Raw genomic sequence first — 27,167 nt, 5'->3', positions numbered from 1 at the left:
TGTGTGCACATGTGTGTCATACCTGTGTGTGTGAGTGTGCACACGTGTGTGTGTGTGTGCGTGCACACTCTGTGTGTGCACACATGTGTGAGTGTGCACACGTGTGTGTGAGTGTGTGCACATGTGTGTGAGTGAGTGAGGGCATACCTGTGTGTGTGAGTGTGCACACGTGTGTGAGTGAGTGTGTGTGCACATGTGTGTGTGAGAGTGTGCACGTGTGTGAGTGTGTGTGCACATGTGTGTGTGTGCACATTGTGTGTGCACATGTGTGAGTGAGTGTGCACACGTGTGTGTGTGCACATGTGTGAGTGAGTGCATACTTTGTGTGTGCACACGTGTATGTGTGAGGCATACGTGTGTGTGCACACTCACGTTTGAGTGTGTGTGCACACGTGTGTGTGTGCACATGTGTGTGTGAGGACATACATGTGTGTATGAGTGTGCACATGTGTGTGTGAGTGTGCACACGTGTGAGTGAGGGCATACATGTGTGAGTGTGCACATGTATGTGTGCATACACGTATGTGAACACGTATGTGACTGTGCATACATGTGACTGTGCATACACGTATGAGTGTGCACACGTGTGTGTGTGAGTGTGCCCGCCCCACCCACACCGTTCCAGCCGTGGAGGACCCCCTGAAGCCCCTCACCCCAGTGCTGAGGCTGGACCTGGTCACGTCCGGGGCGGTCCCTGCGTGTCCCGAGTCCCCGCTCCTGCACCCCTCACCCCATGGATCGGCCCGGGCATGGCCCGTTGCGGGTCTGGAAGGCGATGCTGTGGTCTGGGCTGTGCAGGGTGGGAGAGGAGCAGCTCCGGGGGGGGCACTGGGGGGGTGCTGACACGGCCGTGGTCATTCAGTGCCTCTTACGGATGGGGCCCTCTGGGCTGTCCGCCGGTGCTGGGCTCGCTGCTGAAGCCCTGGGGAGCAGGAGGGGGGCACCCCGAAAGCGCTGGGCTCTGGGCTCTGTCCCTGCCTGGCCATGGCATCCTTGGGCCTCAGTTTCCCCCCCTGCAAAGGGCTTTGTGCTGATGACTTGGAGCATCCCAGTGGCTGGTCCAGGTCTCCCTGCACTGCTCCCATGGGATGCTTGTCCTCTGGGGGGGGACGGGACGATGACACAACGGTGCTGGTGGTGTCCCAGTGACCACCCTGGCTCGTGAGACATCCCCAGGCTTGTCCTGAGCTAAACCATCCTGGTTTGGTGCTGTCCCACCATAGCAAAGCCCCGGGGGTGCTGAGGAGCCCCTGGCTCAGGGACACCCCGGCAAGGGAGATGTGGTGTGGGCATTTGTGACACTCCGGGTCAGGCCAAGGGGGCTCTTTACCATCAGCTGGTACCCAAAGCCCCCCCCCCCCCGCCCCATCCTGGGGTGCTGGGTGCTCAGTGCAGTCACTGCAGTGAGCCCCAACCTGAGCACAACCCCGTCCCCTTGCTCCCATCACCCAGCAGAGCCCTGGGGCACCCTCAGCCGCTCCCCCCACCTCAGCACCCTGACCCCAGAGGGTGAGGATGGGGCAGGATTCAGCCTTGGCTGTGCGATGCTGGGGCTGCTCTCAGGATTGGGGATGTTGGGAGGGGAAAGAGCTCTATAGGGCTGATGGCGGGCTTGGAGCTGTGGTGGCATCGCCATGGCAGGATGCTTTGTGGTGGCATCACCTTGGTGGGTACCCTGCAGTGGCACCACCATGGCAGGATGCTCTGTGGTGGCACCACCATGGCAGGATGCTCTGTGGTGGCATCACCTTGGTGGGTACCCTGCAGTGGCACCACCATGGCAGGATGCTCTGTGGTGGCACCACCATGGCAGGATGCTCTGTGGTGGCATCACCTTGGTGGGTACCCTGCAGTGGCACCACCATGGCAGGATGCTCTGTGTTGGCATCACCATGACAGGATGCTCTGTGTTGGCATCACCATGGCAGGATGCTCTGCGGTGGCATCACCTTTTGGGATGCTCCATGGCACAACCCCGGTGTGACACCCACTCATGACACTGCTGTGACAGGAGCAGGGGGATGCCCTGAGGGCCCCCCCCCCCCCCCCCCATCACCCAGGAGCTGCCTTGGGGCTCATCCCCCCCAGACCCCACCCCAAGGGGCTCCTGCCTCCCCCCGCTGCAGTTTGATGTCACGTAACCACGATCACCACGGACTGACCCCCAGCCTGGCCCAGGGGGGCAGCCCCCCCCCCCCGCCCTGTCCCTATGGGGGGGACACATCCTGCGTGTGCCCAGGATTGCGCAGGGAGATATTTAAAATAAAGGATTTTATGGAAAGCCTCGGGAAAGTTTGGTTCCTCCTTGTTCCCGTGGCCTGGGGTCATTCCCCGTTCCTGGAATGTGGGATTTGATCCTCCCGGGATGCTCAGCCCTCAACTTCCCAACGGCATATTTGGATGAGGGTTGGGATTTTGGCAGGACAAGGACCTTTTCCCTTCCCCTCATCGCTTCATTCATGCTTGTGTCACTGTTCTTATCCCTCCCTGCTCTGCAAGCGTGGCAAGGCAGCAAGGGGAGGTGGGAGAATCCTGTCCCCCTTCCGAATCCCTTGGCTTTTCCTTATTTTTCCCCCTGGAGCTGCCGAATTTCCCGGTTTATTCCCAGTTCCTCCCATCTTGGCCTCACTGGGAGGGAAAGGTCTGGTCGGATGGAGAAGGGACCCCTTTGCCTTCACGGATGGAGGAGGTTTGGGGGCACCTCCAGGGCAGGTCCAGTTTTATTGTTGAAGGAGCCCCCAAACCCTGGGAATTCTGGGCTGTCCAAGTGTGTTTTCCCATCTCGGAGCATCCTCGTGGAGCTCCTGCATCCTCCTCCCACTGCTCAGCACCCAAAGGGAAGGTGGGAAGGGAGGCCATGGAAGTCCTTTCCATGGATTTAGCCCCAAATGCTGCTTGCCCAAAGACCCCAAACCTGCTCCGAAGCTGCTGCTGCTCCAAAGCTGCTTCTCCCATAGCCAACAAGCCCAATGAACCTGCCCCAAGGGATGGAAGGATAACGTGGCTTCTTATGGGTTTAATGGTTAATGAAGTCACGTCCTGCCTCCTTCTCCTCCTCCATCACCTTCCCTCTGTGGTTCTCCCAGTGCCAGAGACCTTTAGCATCTTGGATCCCCCCCATTGTTTCCTGCTCTCCCCGACCCCGGGGCATTGGTGCCCCCCCCAGAGGATACCTCCAGCACCCCCTCATAGCCCCGCAGTCCATCTCCCCCTCCCCAGCTGCCCCATGCACAGGCTCTGCTGTCCCACCACCATCACCCCGATGTGAGCTCCCCATGGGCACCCACAGCCTGAGGGGGGCTGGGGGGTTGCAGACCCCTCACCCCCACCAGTACCCCGGCCTCGGCCCCAAACTGCCCCCATCCCCACTCCTAATGCGGCCCCAACCTCTGCCTTTGCCCCAATCCTGTCCCCACACCTACCCCAGCCTTGTCCCTTCCCCAATCCCATCCATCCCTGCCCCATCTGTATCCCCACCCTATCCCCATCCCCATTCATCTGTATCCCCATCCCTGACCCTATCCCTACCCTCATCCCCATCCCTATTCCCATCCCCGTCTGTATCCCTATCCCTATGCCTATGCGTATCCCTATCCCTTTCCATATTTCTTTCCCTATCCCCATCCCTACTTCTATCCCCACCCACATACCTATTTCTGTCCCTATCCCTATGCTTATCCCCATCCCTACCCCTATCCCTATGCATGCCTATCCCCATACCTATCCTGCCCATCCCAATGCCTATCCTTATCCCTATCCCTATCCCCACACCTATTCCTACTCCAATTCCTATCCCTATTGCAATCCCTTTCCTTACTTCTATCCACACCCCCACACCTACTTCTATCCCTATCCATATGCCTATCCCTATCACCATCCCCATCCCTATCCCTATGCAAATGCCTATCCCCATACCTATCCTTGCCCCAATCCTAGTCCCTATCCTTATCCTTATCCCTAGCTCTGTCTCTTCCCTATCCCTATCCCCAGACCTATTCCTGCCCCAATTCCTATCTCTATCCCTAACGCAATGCCTACCCCCACACCTATCTCTATCCCTACCCCTATGCGTATGCCTATCTGCATCCCTATCCCTACCCCAGTCTTTATCCCATCCCTATACATACACCTATCCCCACACCTATTCCTACCTTGACTCCTATCTCTATCACAGAGCCTTTCCCTACTACTGTCCCCACCCCCACACCTGTTTCTGTTCCTATCTGTATGCCTATCCCTATCCCCATCCCTATCCTTGCCCCAGTCCTAGTTCCCATCTCTATCCCTATCCATGTCCCTATTAGCTATCCCTATCCCCACGCCTATTCCTACCCGAATTCCTATCTCAATCCCAATGCCTACCTCCACACCTATCTCTATCCCCATCCCTACCCCTATCCATACACCTCCCCCCATCCCCATCCCTACCGCTATCCATACACCTCTCCCCATCCCCACCCCTACCCCTATCCATACACCTCTCCCCATCCCCATCCCTACCCCTATCCATACACCTCTCCCCATCCCCATCCCCATCCCTACCCTTATCCATACACCTCTCCCCATCCCCACCCCTACCCCTATCCATACACCTCTCCCCATCCCTACCCCTATCCATACACCTCTCCCCATCCCCATCCCTACCCCTATCCATACACCTCTCCCCATCCCCACCCCTACCCCTATCCATACACCTCTCCCCATCCCCACCCCTACCCCTATCCATACACCTCTCCCCATCCCCATCCCTACCCCTATCCATACACCTCTCCCATCCCCATCCCTACCCCTATCCATACACCTCTCCCCATCCCTACCCCTATCCATACACATCTCCCCATCCCCATCCCTACCCCTATCCATACACCTCTCCCCATCCCCATCCCCACCCCTACCCCTATCCATACACCTCTCCCCATCCCCATCCCCACCCCTACCCCTATCCATACACCTCTCCCCATCCCCATCCCTACCCCTATCCATACACCTCTCCCCATCCCCATCCCTACCCCTATCCATACACCTCTCCCCATCCCCATCCCTACCCCTATCCATACACCTCTCCCCATCCCTACCCCTATCCATACACCTCTCCCCATCCCCATCCCTACCCCTATCCATACACATCTCCCCATCCCCATCCCTACCCCTATCCATACACCTCTCCCCATCCCCATCCCCACCCCTACCCCTATCCATACACCTCTCCCCATCCCCATCCCCACCCCTACCCCTATCCATACACCTCTCCCCATCCCCATCCCTACCCCTATCCATACACCTCTCCCCATCATCCCTACCCCTATCCATACACCTCTCCCCATCCCCATCCCTACCCCTATCCATACACCTCTCCCCATCCCCATCCCCATCCCCATCCCTACCCCTATCCCCACCCTCCCACCACCCTCACCCTCGTCCCCCGTCCCCCCCTCCCTCCCTATGGGGCTGGGCCGCTGCGGCCGCTCCCTCCCGCTGTTTACAGCCAACACGGGGCCGGCGGCACCAGCGGGCCGGGACCGGCTGCGCCCGGGGCGAGGGGTACAAACCCCGGCCCCGGGACCCGCCCCGGGACCACGACCGCGACCATGGCCACAGCCGCCCCCCGAGCGCCGGTGCCCGCAGCCCGCGAGCACGCTCTGGCCGCCACCCGCGACTACAGCCGCAGCCCCCGGCTCAGTGAGTGCCCCCCGAGCTGCGGTCCCCATGGGTGCTATGGGGGCGGCGCCGGGCGGGTGGGCGCTGGGCCCTGGGGACCCCCATTTGTCAACGGCGGGGACGCTTGGGAGGGTGCACAGCGGGGTGACGGGGGCGGTTGTGGGGCTGTCACCCCCCCGCTTGGCGCTGGGGAAGGTGGGGAGGGTATCGCTGCCCCCCAAGGGCTGTGGGAGCTATGGGTGCCGCTTGGGGTGGTGGAGCCCGTAGTGACCCCCTTGGCGTGGGGGACCCACGCAAACCCCTCTTGGTGCTCCGGGACTCCACGGCCCCAGTGTGGACTCCAGCGGGATGTGGTGGTGCCATGGGTCCCGCCAGGGTGTCCTGGGGGTCATCATCCATGTGGGGAGCTGGGGACCCCCCCTTGTGCTGCTCCCAATGGGGATGGGTGGGGAGCCGCTGGTGGAATGTGGCGTTACCGCGACCTCCCCGCGCCCGTACCCCGGGCCAGGCGCTGTGCGGGTCTCCCCGCGCAGCACCCATGGGTGCTGGGAGCTCTGCCCGCCCCCCCAGCGCCCCGTCCCCAGGCTCGGAGCCGCCAAGGACGCTCCCTGTGACCTTCCCTGTTCGCTGTCCCCTCCCGAACCGGCTCCGCCCGGAGCTCAACCGGCTCTGCCCGGCTCCCGCCGTGGCTGCGGCAGCAGGGAGTCACCCATGGGTGACTCCTTCCCTCGGCAGGGCACGGGGCCAGGGCTGGGGTGCGCGGCGGGTGCCAGCCAGCACCCATGGGTGAGGGGTCATGGCGGCTCCCATGGGGTCCCAGCATGGGGGCCCGGAGTGAGGGCCCACTATGAGATCCTGGCAGCCTGGGGTCCCAATAAGGGCGACCAGTATGGGCTCCCAGCGGCCTGGGGTCCCAGCAGTGTGGGGTCCCCGTGAGGGGTCCCGGCACAAGGTCCCTGCCTGGCGCTGGGCACAGCAGCACTCACACGGTTCTCGCTGCAGCCCGGTGCCCGGATCCATGGGCAGCAGGGGGTGAGCAGGGCGGTGGGGCAGGAGCAGGGGAAGGGGCAGCAGAAGGAAGGGCAGGGGCAGGGGCAGGAGCAGGGGCAGGAGCAGGAGCAGGGGCAGGAGCAGGAGCAGGAGCAGGAGCAGGGGCAGGAGCAGGAGCAGGAGCAGGGGCAGGAGCAGGAGCAGGAGCAGGAGCAGGGGCAGGAGCAGGAGCAGGGGCAGGAGCAGAGCAGGAGCAGGAGCAGAGCAGGAGCAGGAGCAGGAGCAGGAGCAGGGGCAGGAGCAGGAGCAGGGGCAGGAGCAGGAGCAGGAGCAGGGGCAGGAGCAGGAGCAGGAGCAGGAGCAGAGCAGGAGCAGGAGCAGGAGCAGGAGCAGGGGCAGGAGCAGGAGCAGGAGCAGGAGCAGGGGCAGGAGCAGGAGCAGGGGCAGGAGCAGGAGCAGGGGCAGGAGCAGGAGCAGGAGCAGGAGCAGGGGCAGGAGCAGGGGCAGGAGCAGGAGCAGGAGCAGGGGCAGGGGCAGGAGCAGGGGCAGGAGCAGGAGCAGGGGCAGGAGCAGGAGCAGGAGCAGGAGCAGGGGCAGGAGCAGGAGCAGGAGCAGGGGCAGGAGCAGGAGCAGGAGCAGGAGCAGGGGCAGGAGCAGGAGCAGGGGCAGGAGCAGAGCAGGAGCAGGAGCAGAGCAGGAGCAGGAGCAGGAGCAGGAGCAGGGGCAGGAGCAGGAGCAGGGGCAGGAGCAGGAGCAGGAGCAGGGGCAGGAGCAGGAGCAGGAGCAGGAGCAGAGCAGGAGCAGGAGCAGGAGCAGGAGCAGGGGCAGGAGCAGGAGCAGGAGCAGGAGCAGGGGCAGGAGCAGGAGCAGGGGCAGGAGCAGGAGCAGGGGCAGGAGCAGGAGCAGGAGCAGGAGCAGGGGCAGGAGCAGGGGCAGGAGCAGGAGCAGGAGCAGGGGCAGGAGCAGGAGCAGGAGCAGGAGCAGGAGGAGGGGCAGGAGCAGGAGCAGGAGCAGGAGCAGGAGCAGGGGCAGGAGCAGGAGCAGGAGCAGGAGCAGGGGCAGGGGCAGGAGCAGGGGCAGGAGCAGGAGCAGGAGCAGGGGCAGGAGCAGGGACAGGAGCAGGAGCAGGAGCAGGAGCAGGGGCAGGGGCAGGAGCAGGGGCAGGAGCAGGAGCAGGGGCAGGAGCAGGGACAGGAGCAGGAGCAGGAGCAGGAGCAGGAGCAGGAGCAGGCAGAGCTCTCCCGAGAGGCAGGACCGGGATCCGCAGCCGCTTCCCAGCGGAGCCGTTAGCACAGCGAGTGGAAGAAACACTTCCCACCTCCTGGCCTCTGCCTTGTTCCAGCTGCATGGGAAACATCCCAGCCAGCAATGCCACTGCCTGCAGAGGGGCTCGGGGCTGCTGGCACATGGGGTGCCCCACGGCCTGCCCCGTGGTCTGCCCCATGCCCTGCTCTGTGGAATGCTTTAAACTCAGTAACTGCAGCCTGGGAGCAACTTGGGGGCAAGGGGAGGATGGATGGAAGGATGGGTGGAGTGATGGATGGATGGAGGGATGGGTGGAGGGATGGATGATGGATGGAGGCAGGAATGGATGGATGAGTGGATGTATGTATGTGTGGATGGATGGATGGATGGATGGATGGATGGATGGATGGATGGATGGATGGAGGCAGGAATGGATGGATGAGTGGATGGAGGGATGGGTGGATGAATGAGTGGAAGGATGAAACAGGAGGTCAAGGGCAGCAGCCCAGTGGCACAACGGCTGTGCTGTGCAATCCCAGCCTGATAAGGGCAGTTTGGTGGGACACTGGGCTTCTCTGCCGTGTCCCAGCCAGCCCTGTTACCTGTGATGCTCATCTCCTGCCAGGACTCTGCACTGGGTCTGGGCATGATGGCAGCCCCAGGCCGGGGATGGTGCCTTTGGGAGCTGTGTCTGATGGGGTTTGGGATGTGGCTCTACCCAATGGCGACATGGGAAGCAGGAGAGGAAGTATCAGGGAGATCCCCAAGCCCTGGGCACCCTGACACATCCCTGCTTGGGGCTGTGCTGGGCAGGGGCTGGATGTTGAGCTTGGGAGACTGTGCTCCCAGTCCAGGTCCTTCCAGGCTCCACGCAGGAGCCATGGGGTGATTGAGGGGGAATGAGGGGATTGTGGGGCTCAGGGAGGCTGATGGTGATGGAGATGTGGGGTGATGGTGATGGAGATATGGGGTGATGGTGATGGAGATGTGCGGTGATGTTGATGGAGACGTGGGGTGATGTTGATGGAGATGTGGGTTGTTGGTGATGGAGATGTGGATTGCTGGTGATGGGGATGGAGACGTGGGTTGCTGGTGATGGAGATGGGGATTGCTGGTGATGGGGATGTGGGTTGTTGATGATGGAGATGTGGGTTGTTGATGATGGAGATGTGGGTTGCTGGTGATGGTGATGGAGACGTGGGTTGCTGGTGATGGGGATGCGGGTTGCTGGTGATGGAGACGTGGGTTGCTGGTGATGGGAATGTGGGTTGCTGGTGATGGAGAGCCAGGATGCTGGCAATAGAGACATGGACTTGCTGCTCCCGTGGCCCTTTTCCCACCTCACCAGCACCCCACTCACTCCCCGGCACTGCCGCTGCAGCATCCCAGCACTTCCAATCATGGCTAACCCGGAGAAGAGGCTGGGATCCCATTGCCCTCCAGACCCCTGGCAAGCAGAGCTGGCCTGCTGGCCTGTCCCCTGCCGTGGGGTCGGGGGGCTGATGTGCTCCTGGGGCTGCAGCCATTGCATGTCCGTATCCCAGTGCTGCCCGGCTGGGGTTGTGCCATTATCCTCCCACCCCCATGGCATCACCCCACCCCCCTCTATGGGGCGAATGCTCTGCCCCACAGCATGCCTCACTCCCCAGGCCCCACACCTCCCCTCTCCACCACTTCTCCATCACTTTCCTCCTGGGGCCACCCTTCCCTTAACCCATCTGGTGCCTCCATCACCCGTCAGCATCCCGGCCGCGCTCCTTCCCCCACCAGCCCTGTTTTGTCTGCGGCCCATAGACCAGCGCCAGCCCCACAAACGAGGTGTTTGGGGGGGGGGGGGGCTCTTTCTTCCTCGCGCCCCCTCGTTGCCTTCACGCTTGGCTGCTCCTGCCTTTCTTTGCCTCCCCTCCCGTGACGTGCAGGTGTGTATGGGAACCCTCGGCCGCCGGGGCCCTAATTAGTGGCATAGAGTGTGACCCCCCGCCGGGCTTTTCAGCGCTCTGCCGCGCTGGGGCAGGCCGTGGGTTTGACAGCGCGGCACAAAGTGACCCACGGCACAATGGGCAGGTTGGGGAGGGGGAGCGCGGTCACTTAGGGACTGTCGGAAAAGTCCCAGGGCAGCCCCGGCGCTGCGGCGGGCAGGGGCTTGGAGGGGCAGGATGAGGCCGCCCGGCTCTCGGGTGCGCCCCGATGGATGGTGCTGGCAGGCAGAAGGGTTGGGGCTTGAAGGGGTTGCACCTGCGGCATCAGCCTGGCACGGGACGGGACGGGACGGGGTAAGCTTGGCACTTGGTGAGCAGCACCCAAGGGGGACGAGGGATGCATCCAGAGCATCCCATGGCTGCCCTACCCCATGGGTGCAAGTGCTCCATGCAGGTCTCTGAGGGACACCAGAGACTCATCCTGGTGCCCCAGGGTGGCTCTGGACCTGCTGAGGCACCTCCTCATCCCTGTCCTTGCTCTGGACCAGAGGATTTTGGGGGTTTACGGGGTATTTTATCAGCCCCATTCCTCATCTTTGCTGCAGCTCAGTGCCCCTTCTGCCCACCCCATGGGCTTCAGCACACGTGGTGGGAGAGGGGTTGGAGGTACTGACGGTTGTATGCAACCCCCTGGTCTGTGGTTTGGGATAGGAGTCTGTAATTGGGGATAGGGGTCTGTGACTAGGGATAGGGGTCTGTAGTTTGGGATAGGGGTCTGTAGTTTGGGATAGGGGTCTGTAGCTGGGGATAGGAGTCTGTGACTAGGGATAGGGGTCTGTAGTTTGGGATAGGGGTCTGTAGTTTGGGATAGGGGTCTGTAGTTTGGGATAGGGGTCTGTAGCTGGGGATAGGAATCTGTGACTTGGGATGGGGGTCTGTAGTTTGGGATAAGGATCTGTGATTCAGGGTAGGGGTCGGTAGTTTGGGGTAGGGGTCTGTAATTCAGGATAGGAGACTGTAATTTGCGCTGGGGCCTGTGCAAAGCCCCTTGGTCGGTGCATGAGGATGAGCACCCCTCCCTGCTCACCCAGTCCTAAAGGCCAAGCTGCCCACCCCTGTGCAGATGGGAGCAACTCCTTACAGGGCAAATCCACCCCAGCCCACCCTGCATCCCCTCCATGGGGCGGGCGGTTCCCTCGGGAGCGCTCGGAGCAGGAGGAGGCCCGGAGCCGGGCTCCCCTCCATCCCTTCCCTGCGGCAAACGGGGCTCTCTTTGGAGCAGAGCCCTAAGGCGTGTGGCGCGGTGACGGCCGCCGGCACTGACTGGGAGCAATTAGCGGCGGGTGTAGCCGGGTCGGGTCCCCTTTGTCACCGGGGCCGCGGCGGCGGTTACCGGTGCGTGAGCGTCAGCGCTAACGGAGATCGCAAGTGACAGGAGCTGTGAAGTTGGGGCCGGGGGTGTGGAAAGGCCACGGTGAAAGCCTTCGCCTTTGCTCCGGCCCCTGCAGCCCGCTTCTCCCCCCCCCTCCCCTCCGGCCGCCCCATCGCCGTGCCCCCTCCCCGGCCATGAGCGGCCGCCGCAGCCCACCCACCCCGATGCTGCTTCTCCATCGCCCCCCTCTCGGGCATCACAGCTCAGCGGCTTCATTAGCGGAATTAGCGCTTTCCGGTGGCAGGGGCTCCCCCCCCCCCCCCATCCCAGCCCTCCTCCTCCTCCTCCTCCTCCTCCTCCTCCTCCTGCTCCTCTCCTTTCTCCTCCTTTTTCTCCTCCTCCTTGGTCCCCCCCCCAGCCCTGAGCCTCTCTGGCGGCCCTCGCTTGGGCTCACTGTTGTGATCTCCTTCTCTATCACGATAGAGCCGATTCAACCGCGGAGATGAGGGTGTTGGAACCACCCAACCGGCCGCGGTGGCTCTGGTACCAGTATTGGCACCGGCCCTGCCTGGCTCCCCCTCCCGTCCATGGATGGATGGGTAGGAGGGAAGGGTGGAAGGACAGAGGAACGGGAGGGAGGGATGGATGGAAGGGATGACCCAGTGCCACAGCCATACAGCACCAAGCAGTGCTGCCAGAGGGTCAGATGCCCTCCATGGGATGAGACAGCCCAGGGCACCAGAAGGAAAGCCGGGAAGATCCCGATGGATCTGTCAGCCATCAGGGCTGGGCTGCAGATCCCTGTGCTCAGGGACAAGGCCCAGTCCCCATGGCCGTGGAACAATATCCCATGTGGGTGGCAGCCCAAGAGCTGGGGCTCGGAGGAGACACAGGCAGAGAAGAAAAGAGCCCAACAAAACTCTGTTTGTGATGGAGCTGGAGGGGAAGTGGAAGGGGAATGGACACTTGGGGAATAAAGGAGACAAAAGGAGGGAGGCTGGCAGCAGAGAGAGCTCCAGGCTGCTGAATGGTGACCAGCAGGAGCCGGGAATAACTGGGTACCAGAGGGAAGGCTCATTGGCAAATTAGCTTGGGAGATGGGACCCTGTGAAGCTCATGGGTGCATCAAGGCCAAGGGCAAGGTTCTGCCCCTGGGTACGGGCATCCCCAGCACAAACCCAGGCTGGGGGATAGCGGATGGAGCAGCTCGGGAGCACACCTCACCCTGGGAGGGTGCTGAGGCGCTGGCACAGGGTGCCCAGAGAAGCTGTGGCTGCCCCATCCCTGGCAGTGCTCAAGGCCAGGTTGGACACAGGGCTTGGAGCAAGCTGCTCTAGTGGAAGGGGTTGGGGTTGGAGCTGGAGGAGCTTTAAGGTCCCTTCCAACCCACCCCATGCCATGGTTCTGTGATAGCAGCACTGGATGGTGCTGGGGGGGATGGATCCTGCCCCAGCACCCAACAACTGGGGGTGGCGATGGTGGGAGCCCCCCTGGCCCCACACTGTGTCCTTTCCCCTCAGCCTACAAGACTGTTTGTGGTGTCAACGGGCCCCTGGTGGTGCTGGACAACGTGAAGGTAGGACCTCGGCTGCAGGAGGGTGATGGGGGGACCCCTTATTGTGGTCCCGGCTGCCAGCCTGTGCCCTGTCCTCTTGGGGTCTCATCCAGCTCCCTCCCATGGGCACGCAGCAGCCCCTGGGTCCCTGCCCCAGCTCCAGCCCTTGTCCCTTGTGCCACTACCCAAGCCCCAGCCCCTGTTCCCTATGCTCCTGTCCAAGCTCCTGCCCTGTCTCCAGCCCCATCACTGACCCTGGTCCCCACCCCATCCCATGCCCCCAGCACTGGGTGTCACTTTAGGGTCACCTCGGTGTCACCCTCCTGTCCCTGCTGCTGGACCGAGTGGGCTCTGGGCGCCCAGCGGGACCCTCGAGGGGCTGCGTTGCCCCGGGGCTGTTCCTATGGCCCCTTTCAGGCCGAGCGGGCGGGATGGAAATGAAGCAGCTCCATGAAAGAGCCGGGCCCTGGCGGGGGTTTCCTTCCCTCCCTTGTCCTTTATGGAAAGGTCTTTAGGGAGGAATTAAAGTCCGGAGTTCACAGGGCCCGGAGCCCGGGAGCGAGGCAGAGGAGATGGAGGTGGCAAACAGCACAGGGCTGGCTCATGGATGCTATCCCTGAGCCAAGGGGCTGCAGAGAAGTCCCCTGCATCCACCCCGGGGGTCCCGGCTGGGCTGGGGACCGGGGGGGATCAGTCGGTACCCCTGGTACCCATGGGTGCTGGGTGCCCTCTGGCCGATGGTGGCAGTGCGATGGGTCTGTCCGCTTCTGGGGTGTGTGTGTGGGGGGGAAAGGGGGTGAACTTGTGAGTGCTCAGGTCCTGGTGGGTCCGAGAGCACCCGTGGGGCAAGGGGAGCACCTGCAGCGATGGGGAAACTGAGGCACGGCGCAGGCAGCATCCTCCCCTCGATGCCTCCTCCTGCCCGGGTGGGCAGCGGCTGCAAGGGGTGGTTGGGGGGGGGGAAGTAAAGCCCCCCCCACTTCATCTCACCCTGCCCCTGTCCCTCCAGTTTGCCCAGTATGCTGAGATCGTGAACTTCGTGCTGCCCAATGGCACCAGCCGCAGCGGGCAGGTCCTGGAGGTGATGGGCTCCAAAGCCATCGTCCAGGTGAGTTTAGGGTGATGGGGACGTGATGGGACGGGAGGCGGGGTGGGATGGGGACGAGGTGGGATGCGGACACAGGGCACTGCATGTCCTGGGCTCTGTCCTGGGGCTCTGTCCCCCTCCAGCGGTTGCTGCTGTCCCAGCTACTCCAGGCTGTGTCCTGGGATAGGCAGTGTGATTCCTGGCTGGTCCATGGCCCTTCGGGAGCTGTGCCGGGGCTGGTGGTGGGGATGCAGCTGGTGCCTGCTCCGAGCAGGAGCATCTGGGTACCAAATCGAAACGATGACATCTGCCCAGCATCAGCAGGATGCAGGGAGCAGGTGTGGGCATGACCCCATCCTGCTGGTCCCCATCCTGCTGTCCTCCCATCCTGTTGCCCCCATCCCTCACCCAAGCTGCCCTCCCAGGCTGCCCACCCACTATCGCCAATGGGAAGAGCCCATCCGGGTGATGCTGCCACCTCCTTGGGACCCCATATCCCTGCTTAGGACCTCCCGAAGCTGCCTTCTGCTCCATCCCAGCAGGAAAACCTCAGACCTCCTGCCATCCCCCCCCAATCCCTAGCACTCTATGGGGCCAGGACCAGGCTGGGCAGTGTGTTCCTGGGGTACCCCAAACTGGGGCAGCCCAGCAGCGGGGTTTCACTAGGGCTGGTTCGGGGCTGTCAGGCTCCATTATCCAGGAGCATGGAGAGAGCCATTATCCAGGTCCTCTCCTGCCTGGATGTCCCTTCATCAGCCACCCATCGCGGTGTCTGCATGGCCAACGCGGTTAGTGAGCACCAAACCTTGCTCCTCTAATGCCACCCGGTCATCTGCAGTGCCCTTTTAATCCTATTAGGGAATCAGCCTCGGGAGGGGAAAAAATAGGGATAAAAGGGGGAAAAAGGGGGGAAAAAAAGAATAAAAGGGGGAAAAAAGGTGCTTTTTGCAGCAGCATCTTCATGGGGGGGGTGGCCTGCAGGGACCTGCACCCATGTCAGTGCTGCGCCCCTCACCAGCCCTCGTGCCTCCGGCATTCCTGGGATGCTCCCGGCATTCCCAAGCTGCCCTTTATCCCGGGAGCAGCACAGCTCTAATTAAAGCAGCGATCTGGAGGTTAATTCACATAAATGGTGTCAAATATTATACGGATCAAACCGCTCTGGGTTAACGCACCAGGGCCGAGGCCCCTGGCCTCGATGCATTGAGCGTGCTCTCCCCCTTCCCCTGCTCCCCCCACCCGGGAGCCCCCCTCAGAAGGGGGTTTTCTTAACCCCAGGGGCTCCCCGCTCTTTTCTCACCTCTTCCCGATGGGTTTTCGGGTGAGCGGATCCCGTCCCATCCCGATGGATGGACCCCCCCCCCCCATTCTCTAATCCCCTGTAATTGCCCCCCGCCGGGCTCCTGCCCCCGGGGTCTCCGCAGGTGTTTGAGGGAACATCTGGAATCGATGCCAAGAAAACCTCCTGCGAGTTCACCGGGGACATCCTGCGCACCCCGGTGTCCGAGGACATGCTGGGTGAGCCTGGGGGGTGCTGAGGGGGGGGACACCCCAGGCACAGCCACACTGGGGGGACATAGCACAAGTAGTATGGGCGGACGGTGAGCACATCCCTGGGGATGCTCTCCAGTCCCGTCCGGTGAGTGCGAGGGATGGAGGGGCACAGGCAGCACGGTGAGATGGTGATGGTCGCCTTCATACGGGATGGAAGCATCCCCCGGGGTGCTCTCTGCCCTGTTATCCCTGGAGGAATGGCTTGGGCTGGACTGGGAGAAGGTTTTTGGGTGAGGGCAGTGAGGGTGCTGAGGCGCTGGCACAGGGTGCCCAGAGAAGCTGTGGCTGCCCCATCCCTGGCAGTGTTCAAGGCCAGGTTGGACACAGGGGCTTGGAGCAAGCTGCTCCAGTGGAAGGGGTCCCTGCCCGTGGCAGGGGTTGGAGCTGGAGGAGCTTTAAGTTCCCTTCAACCCAATGCATTCCATCCTCCCCATCCCCGCTGAGCCCCGAGATGCGGGCAAGCATAAGCACCAAAGGGGGCTGCTCCGCATCCCCATGGGGACCCCCCTCCCCGGGCAGAGCCGGGTGCTGGAGCCCCCCCCAGGGCTGTTAAAGCCCCCCCCTCCCCTCCGCAGCCCCATCAGAGGGCGCAGCAGCCCCGGAGCAGCGCCGGGGCTCGCAGGGGTCGCTGCGGTCGCTGCGGTCCCCGGCGCAGGGACCCGGCTGCCACTCGGCCTCGCTCCTTGAGCATCTCCGGCCGCCTCCTTCCCCCGGTGCCGGCAGCGGGGAGCGGGCAGGGCCCCGCTGCAAAGGGCAGCGCAAAGGGCAGGCTGCCTGCGTGCGGTGATGCGCAGACAGGTCCATGCCCCCCCCCCGCCCGCTCCTTTCCCAAGCAGATCCCTCCCTACCCCTGTGCAGGCTCCGGCTGTGAGTGCCCAGGATGGGATGGGAGCCATCCCGATCCTCCCTGCCCAGTATCAAAGGGGGGCTCCCCCTCTTTTTGCCCCCGCACTGGGGTCCCCCAGAGCTTTGTCTCTTCGTGCCGTTGAGCACCAGCGCCATTGACCTTTCATGCTGCGTGCTCCAGCCCTGCATCAGCCTGATCTGCTCTGACAAGGACGATGGCTCCTGCTCGGCTGGGGACCAGAGGAAGGTCCCATGGGGCAGCGGGTGGGATGCTGCGGGATGCAGCGTGATCGGCATCGATCCCACGGCTCGGAGCCGGTCGATGTGGCTGAGCAGGAATAGGGATGCAGATGCTCTCTGGGAGCATTGTACCCCTCCTGAGCACCGCTTTTGGGGGGGGTCTTGGTATCACCCCACCTGTACAGGAGCTGTGGAACCCGAGGGGAGGTGACGGACGGTGGCTTAGGGGGGTCTCTGAGTACTTGGCCCCATGTGCTGGCATCTTCCTGCTCCAGGGGCTGTGGCGTCACCCATAGGAGCAGGATGGGAACCCCACATCCATGGGCAGGGTGTTCCCAGGGACCAGCAGCTCTCTCCTTGCAGGTCGGGTCTTCAATGGCTCTGCAAAGCCCATCGACAGCGGTCCCCCGGTGATGGCTGAGGACTTCCTGGACATCAATGGTGATGGCCCTGGGTGCTGTGGGAGGGGACCCAGCTCCATAGGGGAGTCCAACCCCTCCCCATTGGGGTGCCCTGGGTGCCTCATTTCCCTGTGCTGCTCCAGGCCAGCCCATCAACCCCCACGGCCGCATCTACCCCGAGGAGATGATCCAGACCGGGATCTCGCCCATCGATGTGATGAACAGCATCGCCCGGGGGCAGAAGATCCCCATCTTCTCCGCTGCTGGTCTCCCCCACAACGAGGTGGGTCCCCGTGGGGTGCTGAGCCCCCAGTATGAGGCAGAAGAGGAGGATGAGGGTGGAAGAGGAAGCATTTGGGGCGGTTGGAGACTCTTCTGCATCCCTCCCCTCCCTGCTGTGCTTGGCTCCATGCTCAGCTCTGCTCACCATGATGGGCCAGACCCACACTGCTGTGGTCCCCCATCCATGCAGTGTGATGGGCTGGGGCATCGCTACCCCGTGCCTCAGTTTCCCCATCACAGCAAGAGATAAAGCAAAGCCCACCCTGGCTCTCTTCCACTGGTCCCCCCCATCTCCATCCCCTGCCCTCGGGGGGGCCGGATCCTGGTCCCGGGGGTGCTGTGAGCCATCGGGGGGGGGTCCATGTGCTGTCCCATGCCCTGCAGATCGCAGCACAGATCTGCCGCCAGGCCGGGCTGGTCAAGAAGTCCAAGGACGTGATGGATTTCCATGAGGACAACTTCGCCATCGTCTTCGCGGCCATGGGGGTGAGCTGGGGCAGGGCAGCCCCCGGTGCCCCTATGGGATGCGTGGGCAGCCGCGCTCCCTGCATCGCCTCGTCCCTGCCTGCCCCGGAGCCAGCCCGCTCCTGCTGACCACGGGTCCCCCCCCGGGCAGGTGAACATGGAGACCGCTCGCTTCTTCAAGTCCGACTTCGAGGAGAACGGCTCCATGGAGAACGTGTGCCTGTTCCTCAACCTGGCCAATGACCCCACGTGAGCCAGTGCCGCGGCTCCAGCACCTGCTGCTCCTCCTCCTTCCTTCCTCCTCCTCCTTCTCCTCCTCCTTTTTCTTCCTTCCTCCTTCTCCTCCTCCTTCTCCTTCTTTCCTCCTCCTTCTCCTCCTCCTTTTTCTTCCTTCCTCCTTCTCCTTCTCCTTCTCCTTCTTTCCTCCTCCTTCTTCTCCTTCTTTCCTCCTCCTTCTCCTCCTCCTTCTTCTCCTCCTCCTTCTCCTTCTTTTCTCCTCCTTCCTTCCTCCTCCTTCTCCTCCTCCTTCTTCCTTCCTTCCTCCTTCCTTCCTCCTCCTTCTCCTCCTCCTTCTTCCTTCCTTCTTCTCCTCCTCCTTCTTCCTTTCTCCTTCTTCCTCCCTCCTTCCTTCTTCCTCCTTATCCTCCTCATCATCGTGTCCTCCTCCTCCTCCTCACTGAAGGACCCCCTGGGCCTGTTGGCAGTGACCAGCAGGGGACTCATCCCCCAGCCCCACACCTTGTGGGTCCCCATCCCATCCTGCAGCACTGGGAGCCCCGGGCGGGCCATCACCCAGTCCCCACCTCAGGGACCCCAGGAGGTGTCCATGGGTGCCCTGGGAGGGCGGGGGGGGGGGCTCGGGAAGGGGAGCTGGGATGCGGGATTCTCACCGTGTCCCACGGCAGCATCGAGCGGATCATCACCCCTCGCCTGGCCCTCACCACCGCCGAGTTCCTGGCCTACCAGTGCGAGAAGCACGTCCTGGTCATCCTGACCGACATGAGCTCCTACGCCGAGGCGCTGCGGGAGGTCAGTGCCTGCCCCCCGGCACCCATCCGGGTCCTCCCTGTGCGGCTGCGGGTGCTCGGGGTGCCCAGGGCGTTTGGGGCACTTGGGATGCTTGGGGCCTCCAATAACACTGGGGTTCCCATGGTCCTTGGGGTGTCTGGGGTTCCTGGGGTGCTGAGGATACTTGGGGCATTTGGGATGCCCGGGATGCTCAGGGTGCTTGGGACACTTGGGGTGCTCGGGGTGCCCAGGGTGTTTGGGGCACTTGGGATGCTTGGGGCCTCCAATAACCCTGGGGGTTCCCATGGTCCTTGGGGTGTCTGGGGTTCCTGGGGTGCTGAGGATACTTGGGGCATTTGGGATGCCTGGGATGCTCAGGGTGCTTGGGGTGCTCAGGGTGCCCAGGATGCCTGGGATTCCGAGGATGCTCTGGGTGCTGGGGGTGCTTGGGGTGCCTGGAATCCTTGGAGCACTTGGGATGCTTGGGGTGCTTAGGGTTCGCAGGGTGCTTGGGGTGCCCAGGGTGCTGTAAGCACTTGGGGTACTTGGGGTGCTTGGAGTACCCAGGACCCCGGGTCTCCCAGGGTACGTGGGGTGCTCAAGGTACCTGGGGTGCCCATGATGCTGTGGGTGCTTGGGGTGCCCAGGATACTTGGGGTGCTTGGGCTGCCTGGGATACTCATGGTGTCTGGAGTGTTTTTGGGTTCCCAGAGTACTTGGGGTGCTTGGGATGCCCAGGTTGCCTGGGGTACCCAGGATGCTTGGGATGCCCAGAAGAACTGCATGAGCTTTAAGGTCCCTTCCAACCCAAATCATTCTATGTTTCCCCTATGAACTGGGGCATTTGGGATGTTGAGGTGCCCACGGTGCTGGGGGTTCCAGGGGCTCCCAGGATACTTGGGGCACTTGGGGTGTTCAGGGTGCTTGAGGAGTGCTTGGGGTGCCCAGGGTGCTGGAGCACTTGAGGCACTTAGGGTGCTTGGGGTACTAGGGATACCTGGGGTGCTTGGGATGCTAGTGGTGCCCAGGGTGCTGGGGGTTATTGGGGTGCTCGGGGTGCGCAGGATACCTGGCGCATTGGGATGCTCAGGGTGCTGCGAGCACTGGGGGTGCTGGGGGTGCTTGGGGTACTCAGGGTGCCCAGGATACCTGGAGCACTTGGGGTGCTCAGGGTGCTTGGGATGCCCGGGGTGCACAAGGTGCCTGGGGTTCTGGGGGTGCTTGGGGTGTTTGAGGTACCTGGGGTGCCTATGGTGCTGGGGGTGCTTAGAGTACCAAGGATACTTGGGGTGCTCAGGGTGCTTGGGATGCCCGGGGTGCCCGAGGTGCCTGGGGTACTGGGGATGCTTGGGATGTTCGGGGTGCCCACGGTGCTTGGGGCGCTTGGAGTACCAAGGATACTTGGGTGCCTTGGGGTGCTCAGGGTGCTTGGGATGGCTGGGGTGCCTGAGGCGCCTGGGGTACCGGGGATGCTTAGGGTGTTTGAGGTACCCGGGGTGGCTCGGGGTGCTTGGGATGCTTGGGGTGCCCGGATGCCGTGGGTGCTCGGGGTGCTTTGTGATGCTGGGGTGGGGGGGATGCTCTGTGGTGCTCCGCGCAGCCCTCGCTCCAGCCGCATCCCGCAGGTATCGGCCGCCCGGGAGGAGGTTCCGGGCCGCCGCGGCTTTCCCGGTTACATGTACACGGACCTGGCCACCATCTACGAGCGGGCCGGGCGCGTGGAGGGCAGGAGCGGCTCCATCACCCAGATCCCCATCCTCACCATGCCCAACGACGGTCAGCGGCGCCCGGGGAGCTGGGGGCAGCCACTGGGAGAACAAAGCTCGCGGGGATGCTTTAGGGTTATTCCCCCCCCCCCCCCCCAAATCATCCCTCTGGTCCCAGCTGGAGCAGAGCGCTGGGGTTCACGTAAAGGATGCATTGGGGCAGTCACTGGGGGGTGCAGACCTGGGTTTGGGTGCCCATGGAAGCATGGAAGCCTAAACCAGGCAGTGTTGTTCAGCCCGGTGATGGGGGAGCTGCCTCCTGCTCAGCCTCAGGGCAATGCCCATTCCCCATGGCCACGCTGCTCTGGTGACCCCCAGCACGGGGCACGGCCGTGTCCCATGCCTGCCCATGCAGCCAGACCCGGTTTGGGGGCTCACCCCCTCCTCATCGTCCCCCAGACATCACCCACCCCATCCCCGACCTGACGGGCTTCATCACCGAGGGGCAGATCTACGTGGACCGGCAGCTCCACAACAGGCAGGTTCGTTCCCAACCCGTTCCCGGCTCACGTGGGGCCGGGAATCACCCGAGAGCAGCGGGATGGGGATGCTGAGGGCATCTGGAGCCCAACGTGGGGCAGTGGAGCCCGTGCCTGCATGGGGGAGCAGCAGGAGGATGTGTTGGGGTCCTCTCGCCCTGCAGATCTACCCCCCCATCAACGTGCTGCCCTCCCCTGTCCCGGCTGATGAAGTCGGCCATCGGGGAGGGAATGACCAGGAAGGACCATGGGGATGTCTCCAACCAGCTGGTAAGGGGTGGCCGGGAGGGGGATGATCAATGAGCCCCTGCATGGGGATGGGATCTCGGTGCTCTTGGTCCTGGTGGCTTCAAGCATTTGCTTTTGGCACCTCCATGGCTTGAAGGGGAGCTCTGGGGAGAGATGGAAGGTCCAGCTCTGGGGCAGCGGCACAAGAGGGACCTGGAGCTGATGGAGCAAGGCCAGAGGAGGCCATGGAGCTGCTGCGAGGGCTGGAGCAGCTCTGCTCTGGAGCCAGGCTGAGAGAGCTGGGCTGGGGCAGCCTGGACAAGAGAAGGCTCCTGAAGGGGAGACCTGAGAGCAGCTCCAGTGCCTAAAGGGGCTGCAGGAAAGCTGGAGAGGGGCTTGGGACAAGGGATGCAGGGATGGGAAGAGGAGTTTGGGCTTCCAAGAGGGAAGAGGTGGATGGGATACAAGGAAGTTCTTCCCTATGAGGGCGGTGGGACATGGGAAGGGGTTGAAGCTGTGGCTGCCCCATCCCTGGCAGTGCTCAAGGCCAGGTTGGACACAGGGGCTTGGAGCAAGCTGCTCCAGTGGAAGGGGTCCCTGCCCGTGGCAGGGCTTGGAGCTGGATGGATTTAAGCTCCCTTTAACCCAAGCCACCCCCTGCTCCCTCCTCGCTGCACCCGTGGCTCTCCTGCAGTACGCCTGCTACGCCATCGGGAAGGACGTGCAGGCCATGAAGGCGGTGGTGGGGGAGGAAGCGCTGTCTCCCGATGACCTGCTCTACCTGGAGTTCCTGCACAAGTTCGAGAAGCACTTCATCAGCCAGGGTAGGGCACGGGGCCCGAGCCGGGGATCAGCTCCGCAGGGGCACCCCCGTAGCATCTCCCCATCCCCTTTGCCTCCTCCTCCATCCAGGCCCCTATGAGAACCGGAGCATCTTCGAGTCCCTGGACATCGGCTGGCAGCTCCTGCGCATCTTCCCCAGGCAGCTCCTGAAGCGCATCCCCGAGAGCATCCTGGCTGAGTACTACCCCCGGGACACCAAAGCACCGGCGCAGGACCCGGCCACCACGGCCCTGTGACCCCCCCCTCCCGGGGAGCAGCCTCATGTACCCCAAACCCACCCGGACCTGCCAAAGGTCCCTGTGGTGGGGCTGCCGACGGGGTTGGGTACCGGGAGGGTGGGCTCTTGGCAGTGGCATCGCACTGTGGGGAGGAACCTCATCTCTTGCTTAATGAAACCAGTGTGGTCGCCAACCCCATTTGTGCTTCCCATTGGGGCCACTTCCTCCCCATTCTTGGGTGCTTCTGGTCATAGAATCCCAGAGTGGTTTGGGTTGGAGGGATCTTAAAGCTCCTCCAGCTCCAAGCCCTGCCACGGGCAGGGACCCCTTCCACTGGAGCAGCTTGCTCCAAGCCCCTGTGTCCAACCTGGCCTTGAACACTGCCAGGGATGGGGCAGCCACAGCTTCAACCCCTTCCCATGTCCCACCACACTCATAGGGAAGAACTTCCTTGTATCCCATCCAACTCTTCCCTCTTCCAGCTGGAAGCCCTCATCCCATCCCTGCATCCCTTGTCCCAAGCCCCTCTCCAGCTTTCCTGCAGCCCCTTCAGGCACTGGAGCTGCTCTCAGGTCTCCCCTTCAGGAGCCTTCTCTTGTCCAGGCTGCCCCAGCCCAGCTCTCTCAGCCTGGCTCCAGAGCAGAGCTGCCCCAGCCCCTGCAGCAGCTCCATGGCCTCCTCTGGCCTTGCTCCATCAGCTCCCACGTCCCTCTTGTGCCTGGATCAGGGCTGCAGTGGGGTCACCCCAGAGCGCTTCAGAGGGGCAGGATCCCCCCCTCACCCTCCCCTGGACCCCCAAAGGAACCCCAAGACTTTGGGGTTGAAGCAGGAGCTCAGGTCTCGCTCCCCAGGGTCCCCCACAAGAACAGGGTCACTGTGGGGGTCCCCATCTGCATCCCAGGCCCTTCGTGCCCCCAGCTGGGGCTCAGCTCCTGTGGGGGCTCCGTGGGCACCAAGAGGAAGATCACATCCCCATCCAGCCCCGGCCGTGTGCAGGGGCTGCCCGTGCCGTGGATGGGTACCCATGCACAGTGTGACCAGGCTGGCGACACGGAGGGGACATGGGACATAACAGCTCCGGTGTGATCCAAGTCCCTTTAATTTGGGGGTCCGGGTGCCATTTACCTCCTTAAATAGGGAGATTTGAGTCTGCAAAGGGGAACGCAACAGCCAGCAGGCACCCTGGGCGGCAGAGCGCGGCTGCCCGCTCCGGTCCCATAGGGTCTTGAGTCAAACCCCATCTGCAGCAGCTCCAGTCCCACCCCTGTCCGGGTCCCCTCAGTAGACACATGTGGGACCTGGTGTTACCGCACTTTAACTGAAGCCCAGGAGCATGGAAGCTGCTGGAAGAGAAGGATGGGAGCCCATCAACTCCTCACCCATCTCCTCCTCACCCATCACCCATCTCCTCCTCACCCATCTCCTCCTCACCCATCACCCATCACCTCCTCACCCATCACCTCCTCACCCATCACCTCCTCACCCATCACCTCCTCACCCATCTCCTCCTCACCCATCTCCTCCTCACCCATCACCTCCTCACCCATCTCCTCCTCACCCATCTCCTCCTCACCCATCACCTCCTCACCCATCACCTCCTCACCCACACCTCCTCACCCATCTCCTCCTCACCCATCTCCTCCTCACCCATCTCCTCACCCATCACCTCCTCACCCATCACCCATCACCTCCTCACCCATCTCCTCCTCACCCATCACCTCCTCACCCATCACCTCCTCACCCATCTCCTCCTCACCCATCTCCTCCTCACCCATCTCCCTCACCCATCACCTCCTCACCCATCACCCATCACCTCCTCACCCATCACCCCTCACCCATCACCTCCTCACCCATCACCCATCACCTCCTCACCCATCTCCTCCTCACCCATCTCCCTCCTCACCCATCACCTCCTCACCCATCTCCTCCTCACCCATCACCCATCACCTCCTTACCCATCTCCTCCTCACCCATCACCTCCTCACCCATCACCTCCTCACCCATCACCTCCTCACCCATCACCTCCTCACCCATCACCCATCACCTCCTCACCCATCACCTCCTCACCCATCACCTCCTCACCCATCTCCTCCTCACCCATCCACCCATCACCTCCTCACCCATCACCTCCTCACCCATCACCTCCTCAACCCATCACCTCCTCACCCATCTCCTCCTCACCCATCTCCTCCTCACCCATCACCTCCTCACTCATCACCTCCTCACCCATCACCCATCACCTCCTCACCCATCACCCATCACCTCCTCACCCATCTCCTCCTCACCCATCTCCTCCTCACCCATCACCTCCTCACCCATCACCCATCACCTCCTCACCCATCACCTCCTCACCCATCACCCATCACCGCCTCACCCATCACCTCCTCACCCATCACCTCCTCACCCATCTCCTCCTCACCCATCACCTCCTCACCCATCACCTCCTCACCCATCTCCTCCTCACCCATCACCTCCTCACCCATCTCCTCCTCACCCATCTCCTCCTCACCCATCACCTCCTCACCCATCACCTCCTCACCCATCTCCTCCTCACCCATCACCTCCTCACCCATCACCTCCTCACCCATCACCTCCTCACCCATCTCCTCCTCACCCATCACCTCCTCACCCATCTCCTCCTCACCCATCTCCTCCTCACCCATCACCTCCTCACCCATCTCCTCCTCACCCATCACCTCCTCACCCATCACCTCCTCACCCATCACCTCCTCACCCTCTCCTCCTCACCCATCTCCTCCTCACCCATCTCCTCCTCACCCATCTCCTCACCCATCACCTCCTCACCCATCACCCATCACCTCCTCACCCATCTCCTCCTCACCCATCACCTCCTCACCCATCTCCTCCTCACCCATCTCCTCCTCACCCATCTCCTCCTCACCCATCTCCTCACCCATCACCTCCTCACCCATCACCCAGCACCTCCTCACGCATCACCTCCTCACCCATCTCCTCCTCACCCATCACCTCCTCACCCATCTCCTCCTCACCCATCACCCATCACCTCCTTACCCATCTCCTCCTCACCCATCACCTCCTCACCCATCACCTCCTCACCCATCACCTCCTCACCCATCACCTCCTCACCCATCACCCATCACCTCCTCACCCATCACCTCCTCACCCATCACCTCCTCACCCATCTCCTCCTCACCCATCACCCATCACCTCCTCACCCATCACCTCCTCACCCATCACCTCCTCACCCATCACCTCCTCACCCATCTCCTCCTCACCCATCTCCTCCTCACCCATCACCTCCTCACTCATCACCTCCTCACCCATCACCCATCACCTCCTCACCCATCACCCATCACCTCCTCACCCATCTCCTCCTCACCCATCTCCTCCTCACCCATCACCTCCTCACCCATCACCCATCACCTCCTCACCCATCACCTCCTCACCCATCACCCATCACCTCCTCACCCATCACCTCCTCACCCATCACCTCCTCACCCATCTCCTCCTCACCCCATCACCTCCTCACCCATCACCTCCTCACCCATCTCCTCCTCACCCATCTCCTCCTCACCCATCTCCTCCTCACCCATCTCCTCCTCACCCATCTCCTCCTCACCCATCACCTCCTCACCCATCACCTCCTCACCCATCACCTCCTCACCCATCTCCTCCTCACCCATCACCCATCACCTCCTCACCCATCACCTCCTCACCCATCACCTCCTCACCCATCACCTCCTCACCCATCTCCTCCTCACCCATCTCCTCCTCACCCATCACCTCCTCACTCATCACCTCCTCACCCAGCACCCATCACCTCCTCACCCATCACCCATCACCTCCTCACCCATCTCCTCCTCACCCATCTCCTCCTCACCCATCACCTCCTCACCCATCACCCATCACCTCCTCACCCATCACCTCCTCACCCCATCACCCATCACCTCCTCACCCATCACCTCCTCACCCATCACCTCCTCCCCCATCTCCTCCTCACCCATCACCTCCTCACCCATCACCTCCTCACCCATCTCCTCCTCACCCATCTCCTCCTCACCCATCTCCTCCTCACCCATCTCCTCCTCACCCATCACCTCCTCACCCATCACCTCCTCACCCATCTCCTCCTCACCCATCTCCTCCTCACCCATCACCTCCTCACCCATCACCCATCACCTCCTCACCCATCACCTCCTCACCCATCACCCATCACCTCCTCACCCATCTCCTCCTCACCCATCTCCTCCTCACCCATCACCTCCTCACCCATCACCTCCTCACCCATCTCCTCCTCACCCATCTCCTCCTCACCCATCTCCTCCTCACCCATCTCCTCCTCACCCATCACCTCCTCACCCATCACCTCCTCACCCATCTCCTCCTCACCCATCACCTCCTCAGCCATCATCCATCACCTCCTCACCCATCTCCTCCTCACACATCTCCTCCTCACCCATCTCCTCCTCACCCATCTCCTCCTCACCCATCTCCTCCTCACCCATCACCTCCTCACCCATCACCCATCACCTCCTCACCCATCTCCTCCTCACCCATCTCCTCCTCACCCATCTCCTCCTCACCCATCACCTCCTCACCCATCTCCTCCTCACCCATCTCCTCCTCACCCATCTCCTCCTCACCCATCTCCTCCTCACCCATCTCCTCCTCACCCATCACCTCCTCACCCATCTCCTCCTCACCCATCACCCATCACCTCCTCACCCATCACCTCCTCACCCATCACCTCCTCACCCATCTCCTCCTCACCCATCACCTCCTCACCCATCATCTCCTCACCCATCTCCTCCTCACCCATCACCTCCTCACCCATCTCCTCCTCACCCATCACCTCCTCACCCATCACCCATCACCTCCTCACCCACCTCCTCCTCACCCATCTCCTCCTCACCCATCTCCTCCTCACCCATCTCCTCCTCACCCATCACCTCCTCACCCATCTCCTCCTCACCCATCACCTCCTCACCCATCACCTCCTCACCCATCACCTCCTCACCCATCACCTCCT

At 62.5% G+C, this 27,167-nt stretch overlaps 1 protein-coding gene across 1 annotated transcript; it reads left to right on the top strand.

The window, feature by feature from the left end:
• Positions 1-5,556: 5,556 nt before the first annotated feature.
• ATP6V1B1 (ATPase H+ transporting V1 subunit B1) lies at positions 5,557-22,270 on the top strand. The gene is given in 15 exon segments (XM_061440951.1): positions 5,557-5,679; positions 12,705-12,760; positions 13,749-13,847; positions 15,251-15,344; positions 16,830-16,907; positions 17,011-17,150; positions 17,534-17,635; positions 17,766-17,863; positions 18,520-18,643; positions 20,248-20,398; positions 20,788-20,870; positions 21,032-21,061; positions 21,063-21,137; positions 21,790-21,919; positions 22,008-22,270. Coding segments are annotated over 15 exon segments (1,518 nt in total). The 5' UTR covers positions 5,557-5,588; the 3' UTR covers positions 22,175-22,270.
• The last annotated feature ends 4,897 nt before the right edge of the window (positions 22,271-27,167 follow it).

The sequence above is a fragment of the Pezoporus flaviventris genome, unplaced genomic scaffold, assembly GCF_033815535.1.
Source record: "Pezoporus flaviventris isolate CSIRO_AGI_PZ_B2104156 unplaced genomic scaffold, CSIRO_AGI_Pfla_v1 ptg000188l, whole genome shotgun sequence".
Classification (NCBI taxonomy): Eukaryota; Metazoa; Chordata; class Aves; order Psittaciformes; family Psittacidae; genus Pezoporus; species Pezoporus flaviventris.
The sequence above is the reverse complement of the archived record's forward strand: the minus strand, read 5'-3'. Positions and strand labels throughout refer to the sequence as shown.